The sequence below is a fragment of the Capricornis sumatraensis genome, chromosome 4 (genome assembly GCF_032405125.1).
Source record: "Capricornis sumatraensis isolate serow.1 chromosome 4, serow.2, whole genome shotgun sequence".
Lineage (NCBI taxonomy): Eukaryota > Metazoa > Chordata > Mammalia > Artiodactyla > Bovidae > Capricornis > Capricornis sumatraensis.
In genome coordinates this window covers 8,292,011-8,305,710 of record NC_091072.1, presented here as the reverse complement: position 1 = coordinate 8,305,710, position 13,700 = coordinate 8,292,011, and the positions used below count along the sequence as shown (strand labels likewise).

Below are 13,700 nucleotides of genomic sequence, written 5' to 3'. Positions count from 1 at the left end.
TTGTCTGTTTCCTCCGGAACGGAGAGAAAGCACTTCTTCGGCGAGTCATTCTCACACAAGACGTCAGTCTGTACCATCCCTGGCGCTGCACAGTTCCATCACTCGGCCTAGGTGATGCGTTTGATGTGAAGGTTACCCTTTTCTCTTCACTAAGTCATCTGTGGGATAATACTTTGGAACTGGACGAATATCCTCAACCGTCCAGCATCTATTGATGAATTCTGCGTGACCCAGTTCTTGGTGGTTCCAAAGCGGGGATTTTGTTTCTGTAATTTCTCATACGTTTATGAGTCGGAATTCTTCTCTAAAGGAGAGCTGTCCCTCATTCACCTCCTCTCTCCCTCTGGATTACATCTTTAAGTCATGCCACTTACCCCTTGGGGACCTATGTTTCTCATCGTTAAGATGAGGTGACCTAAGGGCCACATTCTTGAATTTCAGTCACTCTGAGACGGAATCCCCTCACAGGTCTCTCAAGCGTCCGCTGGAGAAAGACGCGGCAGGGGCCGACCTCTCCGCGGGCTAGGGTCGCTAGTGGGCTCCGCGCCTTCTCGCGAGAGCGGGCCCCTCAGGGGATAAAGGCGCGGGCCCTGCGCCTGCGCGCTCACATCCACCCCGTCTGCCCCCGCGCGCCGCCCTCCGCGGCGCGCGCGCGCACTCGGACAGTTGGAGGTGTTGGGCCGCCTCGGGCTCGCGGCGCGCGCCCCCGGCGCGACTCTCCGGCGCAGCCGCGGCGCGGGGTTCGGGGCACGGGGCGCGCAGGCGCCGCGGGCGTGGGGCCGCGCAGGCGCGGACGGCGTTGGTCCGAAGAAGACCTTCAGCGGTGCCCTGGCGGAGCGGACAGGCCCCTCCTAGCGGAGCGGACAGGGCCCTCCGGTCGGAGGTGAGGGAGCCGGGGCCGCGGGCTGGCGGCCGGGAGGGCGGCCGTCCGGCAGGGACCCGCGGGAGGCGGCTAACGGAGGCAAGGCCGCCGAACGGGGCGCGGGCCCGCGGGCGGGGGCAGCGGGAACCGGCCCTTCCGGGGACGGGCGGGCCGCGCCGCCACCTGCGCCTCGGCCCGGCCGGTCCCCGGGAGGCTGGCTTCGAGGGAAGGCGGGTCGGGGAACCCCCGAGCCCCGGCTTCCTCTCCGGCCTCGGCATCCAGCATCAGGGGGCCCCTCTACTCCCTGCCCCTGAGGGGAGGGTGCTGGACGTCCAGCTGAGGGGGGCGAGGCGAGCTGGCTGTCCCCACGGTGATGCTGTTGTAGCCGCCGCTCCCCCACCCCCGACCCCGGCACCTCCCCTCGCTCCCCGCCCCCGCCTGCGGCTCCCGCAGCCCGGGGGCGCCGTGCACGTCCACGGAAGAGTGCATCGGAAGAGCCGCGGCAATGTGTTGGAACGTGACGTGTCTGGGGCTTCTCGAGTTTTTGCTTGCTCATACCAGCAGTGCATTTCCCATCGGGATCGTGGGCCTGGAAAAGAAAGCTTGAACTGGGCACAGTTGAGGTCAGATGACGCCCCCCACCCCCCACTCCCCCAACGCGACTTTTGCAGAGTGTCTAGCAAGTGCTTTTGAAAAAGAAGCAAAATGCTAAAAGACTGTAATGGGTCCCTAGATGGAGGTTTCCAAACACTTAAGTGTATCTTTCCTTTTTTTTTTTTTTTTTTTAAAAAGAGCAAACAGTAAAGCTTTAACGTTTTTAATATTTGAGTACGTAGTGCCTGGTTTTTATACTTCACCTCCCAAGTTATGGGCTTCAGGCAGAATTTCAACAGGTACCACCGTCGTTTGTGATCGTAAAGAGTAATATCAGATTGCAGTTGGCAGTGTGTAAAAGGTCTCAATTTGATGGTTGGGACACAAAGGACTTGTGTTGTAAACTAATTGCTCTGGAAAGGAACTTGGACACCTTGTGGCCTAGAACAAAGTTTTATTATGGTATGACTCAGTACATTTATCTTCTTCATCTTTACTCTTTCCACTTTACATATATTCTTAAACTCTATTCTCTTAATATATCCTAATGTCTGTCGTATTGGACAGGTTTAGGTTAAGGAACACATTTTAAATGAATTCATGGTGAAGAAGTGCACCATAAAGTGTGTGTTGTGTTCAGGTGTGGTGGAATAGGCAGAAACTTACTAGCAGGAGGCCAGGCTAAGAGCTCTGCTTAATAGAAATAAATAGGTTTGAACGTGTAGGTGGTTGAGGCCTCAGAATTGCAAGGGCTCGCTGGTGCTCTGGATTTTACTGGGGGTAGTAATAGGGTTAAGAGGGGCTTCCCAGGTGGCTCATTGGTAAAGAATCCACCTGGCAAGACAGGAAACGCAGGAGAGGCTGGGTCAGTCCCTGGGTGGGGAAGATCCCCTGGAGGAGGAAATGGCAACCCACTCCAGTATTGTTGCCTAGAGAATCCCACAGACAGAAGAGCCTGGCAACTTAGCGTGCACAGTGGGGCTAATGGGGTTGCTTGAGGTGCTCCAGCGTGACTTTTGAGGATGCTGCTGGAAGAGATTTCCTGTTGTACAGAAAGGGCAAAGGAATGGTATATTCAGCAGTGTTGATTGGCCTCAGAATTTTGAAGTGAGGGTCATGTTGGCAGTAGAGAAGCTGGGTGAATCCTCAGGCAAGATGAAGTGAAGCACCTAGCGTTTTTGAAGACTGTAACTTTTAGAGTGTATACCGATTTTTGGTAAGCAGATTACTGCAGGTAGGATCTATCCTCTTTCTGGTTAATAGGTTAGATTATAGCACTGTATTTTAAGAAGAGTTTTGAGAGAGGGTGTATTCTGGATGAATACACTTCAATTAGTGTGGTAATTCTTAAGAACTGAATTTCAGAGTGGCAAAAATGTTAACCCTGAAGATGTTAAAGTGCATCTGCTTTACAGATCCTCAGAAAATTTACTTTGTCATCTTATACAGCTCTCTGGCTTTACAACTGCTCAAGACATGTTTTACCAATGTACATTTTTGCATTCTTTTAAAAAGTGAAAGTCCAGTTTAACAGAACATCTGCGTCAGCCTTCAAGAAATTTCTCTTCTTTGAAATGCAATCAGAAAGATGACCTCCATGAATCTCATGAGAAACATCCTTTCATTCTTCAGGTTTCTGGAAAGCTCTTTTTAAAGGAGCAGCGTGCTTTCTCTGAACTTTGCTTGCCTTAGGGGTTAAGCATTAATGATGCAAAGCAGGAAACATTGTTCTTCTTACAGAACTAAGCACTTGAACAGTGAATAAGTACTAAATATTATTTATTCCCTTGTGCTTATTTTTCTTTATAAGATATGTGTAACACACCAACTTACTGTGACCTAGGAAAGGCTGCCAAAGATGTCTTCAACAAAGGATATGGTAAGTCTGCTATTGTAAATTGCCACTATGGGGTAAGCATTCATACTGATATGCCTAAGATATGGGAGATACCATACTCAGTAAAATGAGGTTAAGTCAACATTAATCTATTTCACAAGATTTAAGGGGATAACTATTAGCAGGTTACTAGACTTCTTTTTATAGAGCTGGAGTGCCATAAGCGTTAAAAGCCATTGTGTACATAAACACATATTTGCATATTTAATATTATCTGTGGGGTAAAATAGTATAAATCTGTAATATATGTGCCTCCTTTGGTTAGCTCTGGGGGCAGTTAAAGCAGGGAGTGTTTTTCCTCCTCCAAATAATGGCAGTGTTTTCATGAGCGTGAAAACCCAGCTTTTGACTTCTTTGAAGGAACATACAGTATTTAAAACCAGGTAGACATTTAGTTTTGGTTTTAAAAATTTAGTCTTGAAATTTTAAAGTTTTTGTGCTTGAAAACCCAGCTTTTGACTTCTTTGGAGGAACATACAGTATTTAAAACCAGGTAGACATTTAGTTTTGGTTTTAAAAATTTAGTCTTGAAATTTTAAAGTTTTTGTGCTGTACACATTTGATTTTTTTTATTAACTAGTGATGTTAATTATGTATTTTAAGCTTGTATATATGTATAATTTCTAATAATTTTGGTTCTTAAAATAGTGCATTTTTCTTTCATCCATAGGTTTTTTTAATTTATATTTTTAAAATATGTCTTTATTATTTTGGCTTTAAAAATCACGCTTAATTTTTGTTAGCATTTTGTTGTAATTTTTGGTTACAATTCAGTTTTTGTTAGAATTTTGTTAGAATTCAGTTTCTTGCGGCACTCTCACCTAACAGGAATACTGAATATTTTCCATATGAAGTGTACTAGGGGCTATTTTCATAATTTCTAAATTGCAAAGTCTGGAGTGCATGTCACATTTTGTACATCACTTATTTTGTGTGTGTGTGTGTCTCTCTAGGATTTGGCATGGTCAAAATAGATCTGAGAACCAAGTCATGCAGTGGAGTGGTAAGTACTTAATACACTGCTAATAGATGTAGCATAATTAAAGGACCCTGTTTGAAAATCATTGTTTAGTCAAGTTACTTGAAACAGCATACCTTTGGTGCTACGCTATCTTCCTTACAGCTTTGTCCTCCTCTCAGATTTCAGAGAGCCACTCAGCCACTTGAGCCCAAGGACAGTCAGGTTGAATTTGGGGGGAGATCTTGGTTTGTCATTATAAAAGTATTCTGAGTCTTAGTCTCAGAAAATATAGAATACATGTGTATACATATGTGTGTGTATATATATTTTTTATGCTGTATTTTTATACTTTTGTGAATATGTTTGTGGACACTAAAATCTTTGCTTCCTTTTTATTGGGTTCATACAAATTTTGTTGCCCTTTTACAAAAACAAACTAACTTTAGTCTCTGTCCCATCACGATTAGTTGAAACAAATGTAGAAATACATGCAGAAGGTTAGTCAACTTTTATTAATGTTCATAAAGTCTTTTTCCCTGGAAGTTAGGAAATAAAGGATATATCACCATATTATCAGAGCATCACTAACCAGAGCTTTTATAAGTTTCAGCAAATAGATCAAATTTACATTCACCTTATTCTCTGATTTCTCCATATTGGCTGCATCTTTTTTTCTTTGGTATTTTCCTGTTCAAACCAATGCAAATTTTATTTCTGGATATAATGATTTCTTTAGAAGGGCAAGAAGCATGTGGAGTATTTATGGTGCTTTGTCTCATACTTCATGTAATCCTGGTTTGTCACTATTCTTTCCCTGGGTTTTCTAGTAGTAAATATTTATGCAACTACCCTCGTAAGATGGGATTTTATTATGTAGTCTATTAAAACAGAAAAATCACACTCATTTTAATTAGTATTTCAGATTTGCTCAAGGTAGTTTTGTGTTGAGAAAATCAACAACTAAAATTTTATCTCCCTTTCATGCTGCTGTTGTGTGTGAATATCCATTCAGATGGTAAGAAAAGCAGTATATTTGTGTGCTTTGTCTTTCATCCCTTGCCCCGGGTTGCCTAGATCGTATCTTGGTCTTTTTGTGATGTGCCACTTATAACAGCGCCATTTCCATGACTGTTTTGTTGCATACCAGCATTACAGCAGAACTGTAGATGTTATGTGCATGTTATAAATGTTTGGCACTGTTTGAGCTAATTATGAAATTAAACAAAAATTGGAGTAATTGTGAACCTGAAACTCAGCTTAGGAAAATTATGGCCTTGTGTTTGAGATTTGGAGCTCTGGTATTTTAGATTTTTGACAAGGCTTCAGACGAAGAAATAGTGATGATAAGAAAGAAATACAGACTAAATACGCTTCTACCTTGTTTGCACCAAAATTAAGGTTTATATTTGCTATACTTACAAGTTTATAAAAGGTAAATGTGAAAAATAAAACACTCGGTAGCTGGATCTACTAAAAGAAAGTGATGTGAGTCGTTAAAACATGGCTGGCATTTTGTCATGTTTTGCCAAGGCCTTGCCCTTAGTGTGCAGTGTGATAGTCTCTTTGAAAACTTGCTGTGCCGTGTAGATAAACAGATCACAGTTTCCCAGTAGTGTCATCAGCCTATAGAACGCGGGTTAGGGGGCAGGGTGTTTGGTGGAGGAAGGATTCATATTGCAGGTGGTAAGACAACTGGGGCAGAGTTGCTGGCGTTTCATGACTGTTGGCAATATTTCCGAGATGGTCTTTAAAAACAGGGCCAATCAGAAATGTGGTTTCCTTGACAGTTCCTAGACTGTCAGTGACAGGTGCTGACTGTGTGCTTCCCCCTAGAAGGAGATGTATTTCTAATTGCTTACTGTCATATGACTGAGGGACACCTAACTAGGGAGGAGGATTTATTTTGAGCCATTCATAGTAACTATTTGACAGGGGAGAGGGAGGAAGAGGGATAACTTACAACATTCCATTTTGTTATGAAAAATGGCGAGATACTTTCAAATATTGAAATTGTTTACAGATCTGAAAATCTTACAGATAGTTTTGTGAGCAACACATTTTTTGTAACAGTGTGAATGTACTTAATGCCAGTGTACTGTACACATAAAAATGGTTAATTTATGTGAAGTGTATTTCACCACAATGAAAATTTTAAAAAGTTTTTAATGCAGTAAAGTTCTGGCCCTATTAAAAGGAGGGAATCTAAAGCTTCCAGTGTTTGGGGATTTTTTAAAGACTTTAAAATTAACTAACAGTTCAAAAGGTCTGATAGAGAACCAAGTCTTTTTCATGTCATGAAGTAAATGTTTAAGATTCGATGTTTTTGTCTTTTTAGGAAAGGCATTTTCAGTAAAGATATTTTTCTTTTAAAAGAGAGAGTTTGGGATTCCCGTTTGAGTAAGAGGGTATATGGAACAGAAATATCATCAAGAGAGGTGGAGTAATGTGAAGTTTGCAAAACTGGTTAAAATATCTAGAGATTAGAAGGGAGGGAGGAGAGCAGGAAGTAAGCTGCTGCAGAGTAGGGTTGTGATAGAAAGTCAGTTGCATTGGTTTCTGCTGCATTGAATGCTGTTTTCTGGAATGAAAATTTTCTATTTGGTGAGCTGATTTTAATTACTTTTTTCTTACCAGGAATTTTCTACTTCTGGTCATGCTTACACTGATACAGGGAAAGCATCAGGCAACCTAGAGACCAAATACAAGATCTGTAACTATGGACTGACCTTCACCCAGAAGTGGAACACAGACAATACTCTTGGGACAGAAATCTCTTGGGAGAATAAGGTACGAGAGTGTTGGAAGTTATTTGGAGGGTGAACTTATCCTGGGGATGAGCTGATGAACAGACTTTGTCATCAGTTTGTGCACAGAATATGTTTTGTCCAAATGGAATCTGAGTGAAGTCTTGCGCACTGTCGGGTTGCCATGTTTTTTCTCTGCATGTGGCCTTCTTTGGTATGTTTTATGTTTCTATAAAGTAAGATTTTGTTGGTCAGTACATAATTATGACATCTTTTGTTCTGACCAGTTCTACTTACTGTTATACAGTTGGGCGTCTCCTGAGCAGACCAAGCTCTTTGCAGTGATTTAATTTTGCTTTTGTAATCATTGCAAAACTGACTCCACAGAAAAATGTTTCTAAAAATTCTTTAAATGTTTTCAAAGAAACTCTTTCAGCCGATGCTTGTCAAGTGCCTGCTACATTCAGGGCACTAGTTTTTGAGGTATGTCTGTATGCCCATTATTATATATAGATAATGCATCTGTATAGCTGAATAAGTTACTTAGGTTGGTTTGTTAACTGTCCAGTTACCATAATAATTTCAAAAGAGTATCACGATTATTTTGTCGCATTGGGATTGTGTTGTTTTGTACTCTTAATTTACATTACTGGCCATTATAATTGGATCTGACCTGTATGTCTTAGCCCGTTTTTTGGTGAGAATCGTGATGAAGCCTGGGGTGAGGGGAGAGGGGTGGGGGCAGGGAAAAGGAAGAAGAGGCAATTTATGAAATAATCTAATGTTTGTCTTTCTTTAATGACTTCCTTATTAGCGAATAAGTTAGAGAAAACTTTAGAATTGGTTTCTCAAGTCAAGAAAAGAATTGAAAAATGCTAATTGTTCAATTTAAATCTTTATTTTTCAGTTGGCTGAAGGGTTGAAACTGACTCTTGATACCATATTTGTACCAAACACAGGGTAATTATCCCAACCCCGTTTTCTGAAATGGTCTTGTTTCTTGAAGGGATGGAAAGGTTTAGAGGAGGGGGCTGCGGGAGGAGCTCAGAAGGGGAGGCAAGCAGAGACCTGTGTGTGCAGGAGACGGGGAGGAAGACCGCCGGAGGCAGGGGCCAGTTTTCATTTGAAATCTGGGCAGATGAACAAGAACTTGTAAATCTAATTCAAAGAGGCACATTGTGGGGAAAATGTAGGAGCGAGAAGGGTCTGAGACTAGATGGTGTTAAGCTCTCCCGAGGATGCTTGGATGTGAGGTCTTGCTGGGAAGTTAACACCTTGAGAGAAGCGTGTCGTCTCCTGGCAGCAGCACAATGTAAAGAGCGGCTCTGCTCACTTGATTTCTTAGCCTTTGTGAATCCCCCAGCTTCTCTGGCTCAGTGTTTTCATCTGAAAAGTGAGGATTTTGTTGTTTCCTGCCTGCCTGTCTCTACAGGAGCGGCGGCTCGGTGGGCGCGGTCCTCCTGAGCCGCGGCAGGCTCGCCCCTCCTGCCGCACACCTGTGTTGTCCCGGGCGAGGCTCTCATAAGAGGCCTGACTGCAATCGCCCTGGACTGTTCAGGACTAATTTTGTGTTTTCACAAAATTGTCCTTCAGACGCGTACTCTTCTATCCCACATTGTCCAGGGAGACAACACTGACCTGAGGAAAATAAACATGCTTACCAAAAAATAAAGTACATTTCTCTCTGTTGACAGGTCAATAATCTAAAATTTTGTTGGGTGTTACCTTTTGTACCGTTTGGAAACATTTAAAGAAATTTGGTTTTTTGTGTGTCTATGTACATATGCATTCAGGTTATTAATTTGGTACTGAAATATCTTGCACCTTTTTATACTTTTATGAAGTTAATCATGAAATACCTTATCATCTGAATGTAGAGAATAGGTAAAAAACAGTATATATATTTCAAATCCTAGCAAAATTACGTTTGTAGAGCTAAGTCATTTGAAACATTGTTAGTCTGTTTGTGCCGTCTCCCAAAATAATATTTACATTGGGGGAGAAAAGGGGTCTTACTCTCAAGATTCCTAGACGGCAGTAAAAGCTCATGTTGTTTTTGTTTGTTTTACAGAAAGAAGAGTGGGAAATTGAAGGCCTCATATAAACGAGATTGTTTCAGTCTTGGCAGTAATGTTGATATAGATTTTTCAGGACCAACCATCTATGGCTGGGCTGTGTTGGCCTTTGAAGGTTGGCTTGCTGGCTATCAGATGAGTTTTGACACAGCCAAATCCAAACTGTCACAGAATAATTTTGCCCTGGGTTACAAGGCCGCAGACTTCCAGCTGCACACTCATGTGTGAGTGTTCCAAGTTCAGAGTTCCTCCTCTAGTGCCGGTGCAGCCGCCCAGAAGGATGGTGGCCGCGAGCATGTTGCGCAGATTGGCAGGGGGTGGTGCCTGCATGTAATGAAGCTGTGGTGGACACCCTGCCTTGCTGTGCTGTCCTCGAAGTCAGCAGAGCACCGCGGGGCTTGGTGCCCTTGGCGCAGGTGCTCGCTGCTGGTCTCTGAGCCCGGAATGGAGAGAGCGAGGGCAGGGATTCCCTTTGATAAGAGGGGTCCTTTGGAGAGGTATTGCTGCTTCCTCTGGTTCCCTGCTCATCTTGGCAGTTTCTGGAAGCAGGTCTGTTTGGATCAGGAATAACCCCGATTGATCAGAGAGTCCTGGAGCAGCACCAGTGTAATTCTGTGGAGGTGTTCAGGTACCCTGGTGTGACCCCAGGTACCTGTGTTGTATTCAGAAGTAGCAGGGTCACCAGAGCAGTCCTGGGTTCAAGTCTGTAGGCTGCACCCTGTTGGTTACATAAATTTGAACTTGAAATTGTTACTTCATGTCTTGGCCTACTGGGCACTAACAGTGTCCCAGAAAGAGAAGGATTAGCTCTGTGTTTTTGAAGTGTTGCAGATTGCCGACCACTCGACACTCTAATCCGCTTACAATGACTAAAGTCCCTAGTGGTGTAGACAGAGACATTGAATTGGTGAAACAGTATTATCAGGAAAGTCATCAAAGCTCAGGGGCTGACCTCTGAGATGCTGTGAGACAATACCCTGGGTCATGCCTGGTAGCTGTTGCATGGAAGGCACTTTCTTATGCTAGGATTATGTTTTGAATGAAATCCAGAATTGACTTGTACTACTGTATATATTTTTTCACAGAATCTTCATAGAACTCTATTTTGAAGTTTCTAAGTACTATGAACAACTGAGAGACATACAGATCATATTTTCTTGGTGTCTGCCTTTGTGCCTAGTCAAATGCTGTTTAAGAAATTTATGTCATGTGGGGGAGCCACGTAAATGAATCAGATGTTACTGTGCTTTAATTACGTGGTTATAAATTATATAACTTATTTGACAGTCATTTATGCTAGAAGTTTACTGAAATCTGTAGTTACAAAACAAGACCCTGATTTAGATAGTCTTGGAATTTGTTTCCATATTGTAACAAACTAGTTACTTAAGGAGATTTTCTTGTGCCATGAAAACAGGAATGATGGCACCGAGTTTGGAGGCTCGATCTACCAGAAGGTGAATGAGAAGATTGAAACGTCGATAAACCTCGCGTGGACAGCCGGCAGTAACAACACTCGCTTCGGCATCGCTGCTAAGTACAAGCTGGACTGCAGAACTTCTCTCTCTGTAAGGATGTGCTGAGTTCCAAGTGGATGTTGTGATGTGGTCCTGGTTGGCATGTTCTTGATTAACTTTGAGCTGGTCACTGTGTAGTGAGAGGAGCATCTCCCTAAAGTCAGGAAACATGGGTTTCAATCCTGGTTCCTCCTGTATTTGTTGTCTGACCTTCTCAAGTCATTTTATCTCTTGGCCTCAAAATTTTCTTATCTATAGATTCCTGGGTTTCAATCACTTTTTCTGTTGCCGTTAGTGAAAGTCTCTCAGTTGGGTCTGATTCTTTGCGACCCCAAGGACTATACAGTCCATAGACTTCTCCAGGCAAGGAAACTGGAGTGTGCCGGCGACGGAATGAAACACCAACACTGCAGAGTGGTTTAAATCTTTATATTTTAACACTTGCTTCTTACAGCTGCTTTATTTTATATCCCTTGCACAACAACCTACAGGGCAAGCTGCCAAGCACTAGGATTCAGAGACTATACAGTGCGCAGGCGCAGGGCGAGATAACCTTTACCTTGACTTATTTACTGCAGCTAAGACTTTGTTTTGGGGAACTTTTTTTATCAACTTAGAATCCGTTTTGTCCCAGGGTCTGTTCCTTTTGAGGAATCAGAGAAACATCCTTGTGTGCAAGAAATGTTCTTTTCCCACGGGAACAAACAGGATTCTTAGCTGAACATCTCGTTTGCAAGAATGTTCAGCTCAGGTTGAGAGTCTCGTTTGCAAGCACTTCTCAACCTTCCTTAAACCTAGTTCCCTACACTGGGCAGAACATCTCGTTTGCAAGAATGTTCAGCCCTGGTTGAGAGTCTCATTTGCAAGCACTTCTCAACCTTCCTTAAACCTTGTTCGCTACAGGAGTGGGCAGCCTTTCCCTTCTCCAGGGGATCTTCCCAACCCAGGGATCGAACCCAGGTCTCCCGCATCGCAGGTCGAGTCTTTACCAGCTGAGCCACAAGGGAAGCCCAAGAATACTGGAGTGGGTAGCCTATCCCTTCTTCAGGGGATCTTCCCAACCCAGGAATCGAACCAGGGTCTTCTGCATTGCAGGCAGATTCTTTACCAACTGAGCTATTAGGGAAGCCCAATTGCCATTAGTAATTCTGGTTACAGTGCTAATTGGGCTCTTAAATTTCAGGTCCTGTGCTAAGACTTTGTATGTATTATCTCATGTAATCCTCACAACTGCTCTTGTTTGGTGAATAATATTTGCCCTCCTCCCCCATTTTACAGACAAAGGAGCTGAGACTTAGAGCGGTCAGGTAACTGCCCAGGGTCACTCAGTAAGAGGCAGTGTCAGGGTTTGATCCCAGATCTCTCTGTCACTGGAGTTCATCCTCTTAGCCCTGTCAGAGGTCGTAAAACTGGTATCTCAGGAATCCGGTGTACAGGGAGGGATGTTTGGCCACATGGTGTTTTAACATTCTGCCCGAGGCCTTTACGCTGCATGCTAAAGGTCCCCTCTGTGTCTACTAGTCCTACTGACTTCTTAAAAGATTCATCTTTTCATTAATTTAGCTTTCAGTTTCAGTAATTCGGGATTGGTCCGAAGGTGTTTCCGCTTTGGAAATCTGATTCATGAAGTGGTGGTGTTGGCCTTACATATTACGAAGTTGATTTTCTGCTTCTGTTTGATCTCTTTATCTTAGGCTAAAGTAAACAATGCCAGCCTGATTGGACTGGGTTACACTCAGACCCTTCGACCAGGTGAGTAATAGAATGAATACCAGTGGGCTTGGAGAAGGTGAGTGAGGAGTAATGAAAATTATAGACAAGCTGTAGTCACTTTAGGGAAATTCAGACAATTGTGTAACATTCGGTTGTTCAAAGTAAAATAGATTCATTGCTTTTGTTTAAAAATATGTGTGTGTATTTCTAATTATTACTTGGTTCCTCTGGCTTGTGAGTTTGGTTGATCACTCGTTATTCTTAAGTCTGAACTCCAAGTAGAGTGTGTCCTATCTGCTTTACAGATGAGGTGGTTATGGATCCCTAGTGTTAAGTTAGTAATAGCTGTAATCTCTCTGCCAGCTGAACCCATGCCGCTGACTCCACCCGTGGTTTCTAGGAAACACAGAATCTGATTGTGATGCTCGTTACAAGTAATTGTGATCTTCTTCTTCTCAGGAGTGAAACTGACCCTGTCAGCTCTAATTGATGGAAAGAACTTCAATGCAGGAGGGCACAAGGTCGGTCTGGGATTTGAACTAGAAGCTTAATGTGGTTTTGAATAAAGCATCAGCTTTGTCCCTGGAGGTGAAGAGAAATGAACCCACTATGTTTTGGCCTTAAAATTCTTCTGTGAAATTTCAAAAGTGTGAACTTTTTATTCTTCCAAAGAATTGTACTCCTCCCCACACTGAAGCTTAGGTACCGAGTCCATCCTAAGGGAGGTGCTTGAAGGCATGCCCGGAAGTTGTCACGTTCGTGCCACATTTCAGTTCAGTTCTGCAGTGTTATTTTCAATGTGTTCCTCAGCGACGGTGTAGGGTCATGTTCAGAGGAGACGACCCGCCCCTCCAGTTGTCCATCGCGTCCTGCATGTCCCACACCACTGTTTCATGACCTTGTAATATATTGGTCTCTGTACGGTAGTAGAATCTTTGGTTTTGCATCAGAGTAAAATAAACCTATCACATTTGGAACATAAACCGACTGGATTTGCCGGTGCCGGTGCCGTGTTTGCTGTGACCGACTCTGCTGTGAGGAGCGCTCTCACAGGTGGGCTCTGGTCTGAACGGGTCTGTGCTCCTGCCTGTCGCCGCCACTTCTGTTGGCCTCCCTGCTGCTGCTGCTGCTGCTGCTGCTGCTCTGGGTGAGGCCGAGCCTCGTCCTGCTGGGCGGGGGCACGTCTGCTGGGCTCCTCGCTGCCGGTTGCAGTGAGAGAGTCTGTCCTCCTGGTAGTTCTGTAAAGTCCCTGGGGAGGAGCGAGAGTGTCAGTGGGTGGAGAGGGGGCAGCGGGGAAATGTTGCCAGGGCGAGGCCTGGGGACAAGGCTTTTGATCT

The 13,700-nt window shown here is 43.7% G+C and overlaps 1 protein-coding gene across 2 annotated transcripts; it reads left to right on the top strand.

Moving 5' to 3' along the window:
- Positions 1-755: 755 nt before the first annotated feature.
- Positions 756-13,314, top strand: VDAC3 (voltage dependent anion channel 3). 2 transcript variants are annotated; one of them, XM_068969920.1, is made up of 10 exons: positions 756-883; positions 3,267-3,335; positions 4,307-4,356; positions 5,327-5,329; positions 6,949-7,101; positions 7,966-8,018; positions 9,130-9,357; positions 10,551-10,701; positions 12,345-12,402; positions 12,823-13,314. In XM_068969920.1, the coding sequence occupies exons 2-10, from the start codon at positions 3,269-3,271 to the stop codon at positions 12,912-12,914; spliced, it is 855 nt and encodes a 284-aa protein (XP_068826021.1). In that variant the 5' UTR covers positions 756-883; positions 3,267-3,268; the 3' UTR covers positions 12,915-13,314. The 2 variants fall into 2 exon arrangements, with proteins under 2 accessions (XP_068826021.1, XP_068826020.1); XM_068969919.1 differs by lacking the exon at positions 5,327-5,329.
- Positions 13,315-13,700: the final 386 nt, after the last annotated feature.

What these genes read in the sequence shown, in the direction of transcription:
- VDAC3 (XM_068969920.1), top strand. Translation starts at nt 3,269, where the DNA reads ATGTGTAACACACCAACTTACTGTGACCTAGGAAAGGCTGCCAAAGAT. An exon ending in AAATCTCTTGGGAGAATAAG is followed by an intron (nt 7,102 to 7,965) that starts GTACGAGAGTGT and finishes TTTATTTTTCAG; the next exon opens with TTGGCTGAAGGGTTGAAACT. An exon ending in ATATTTGTACCAAACACAGG is followed by an intron (nt 8,019 to 9,129) that starts GTAATTATCCCA and finishes TTTGTTTTACAG; the next exon opens with AAAGAAGAGTGGGAAATTGA.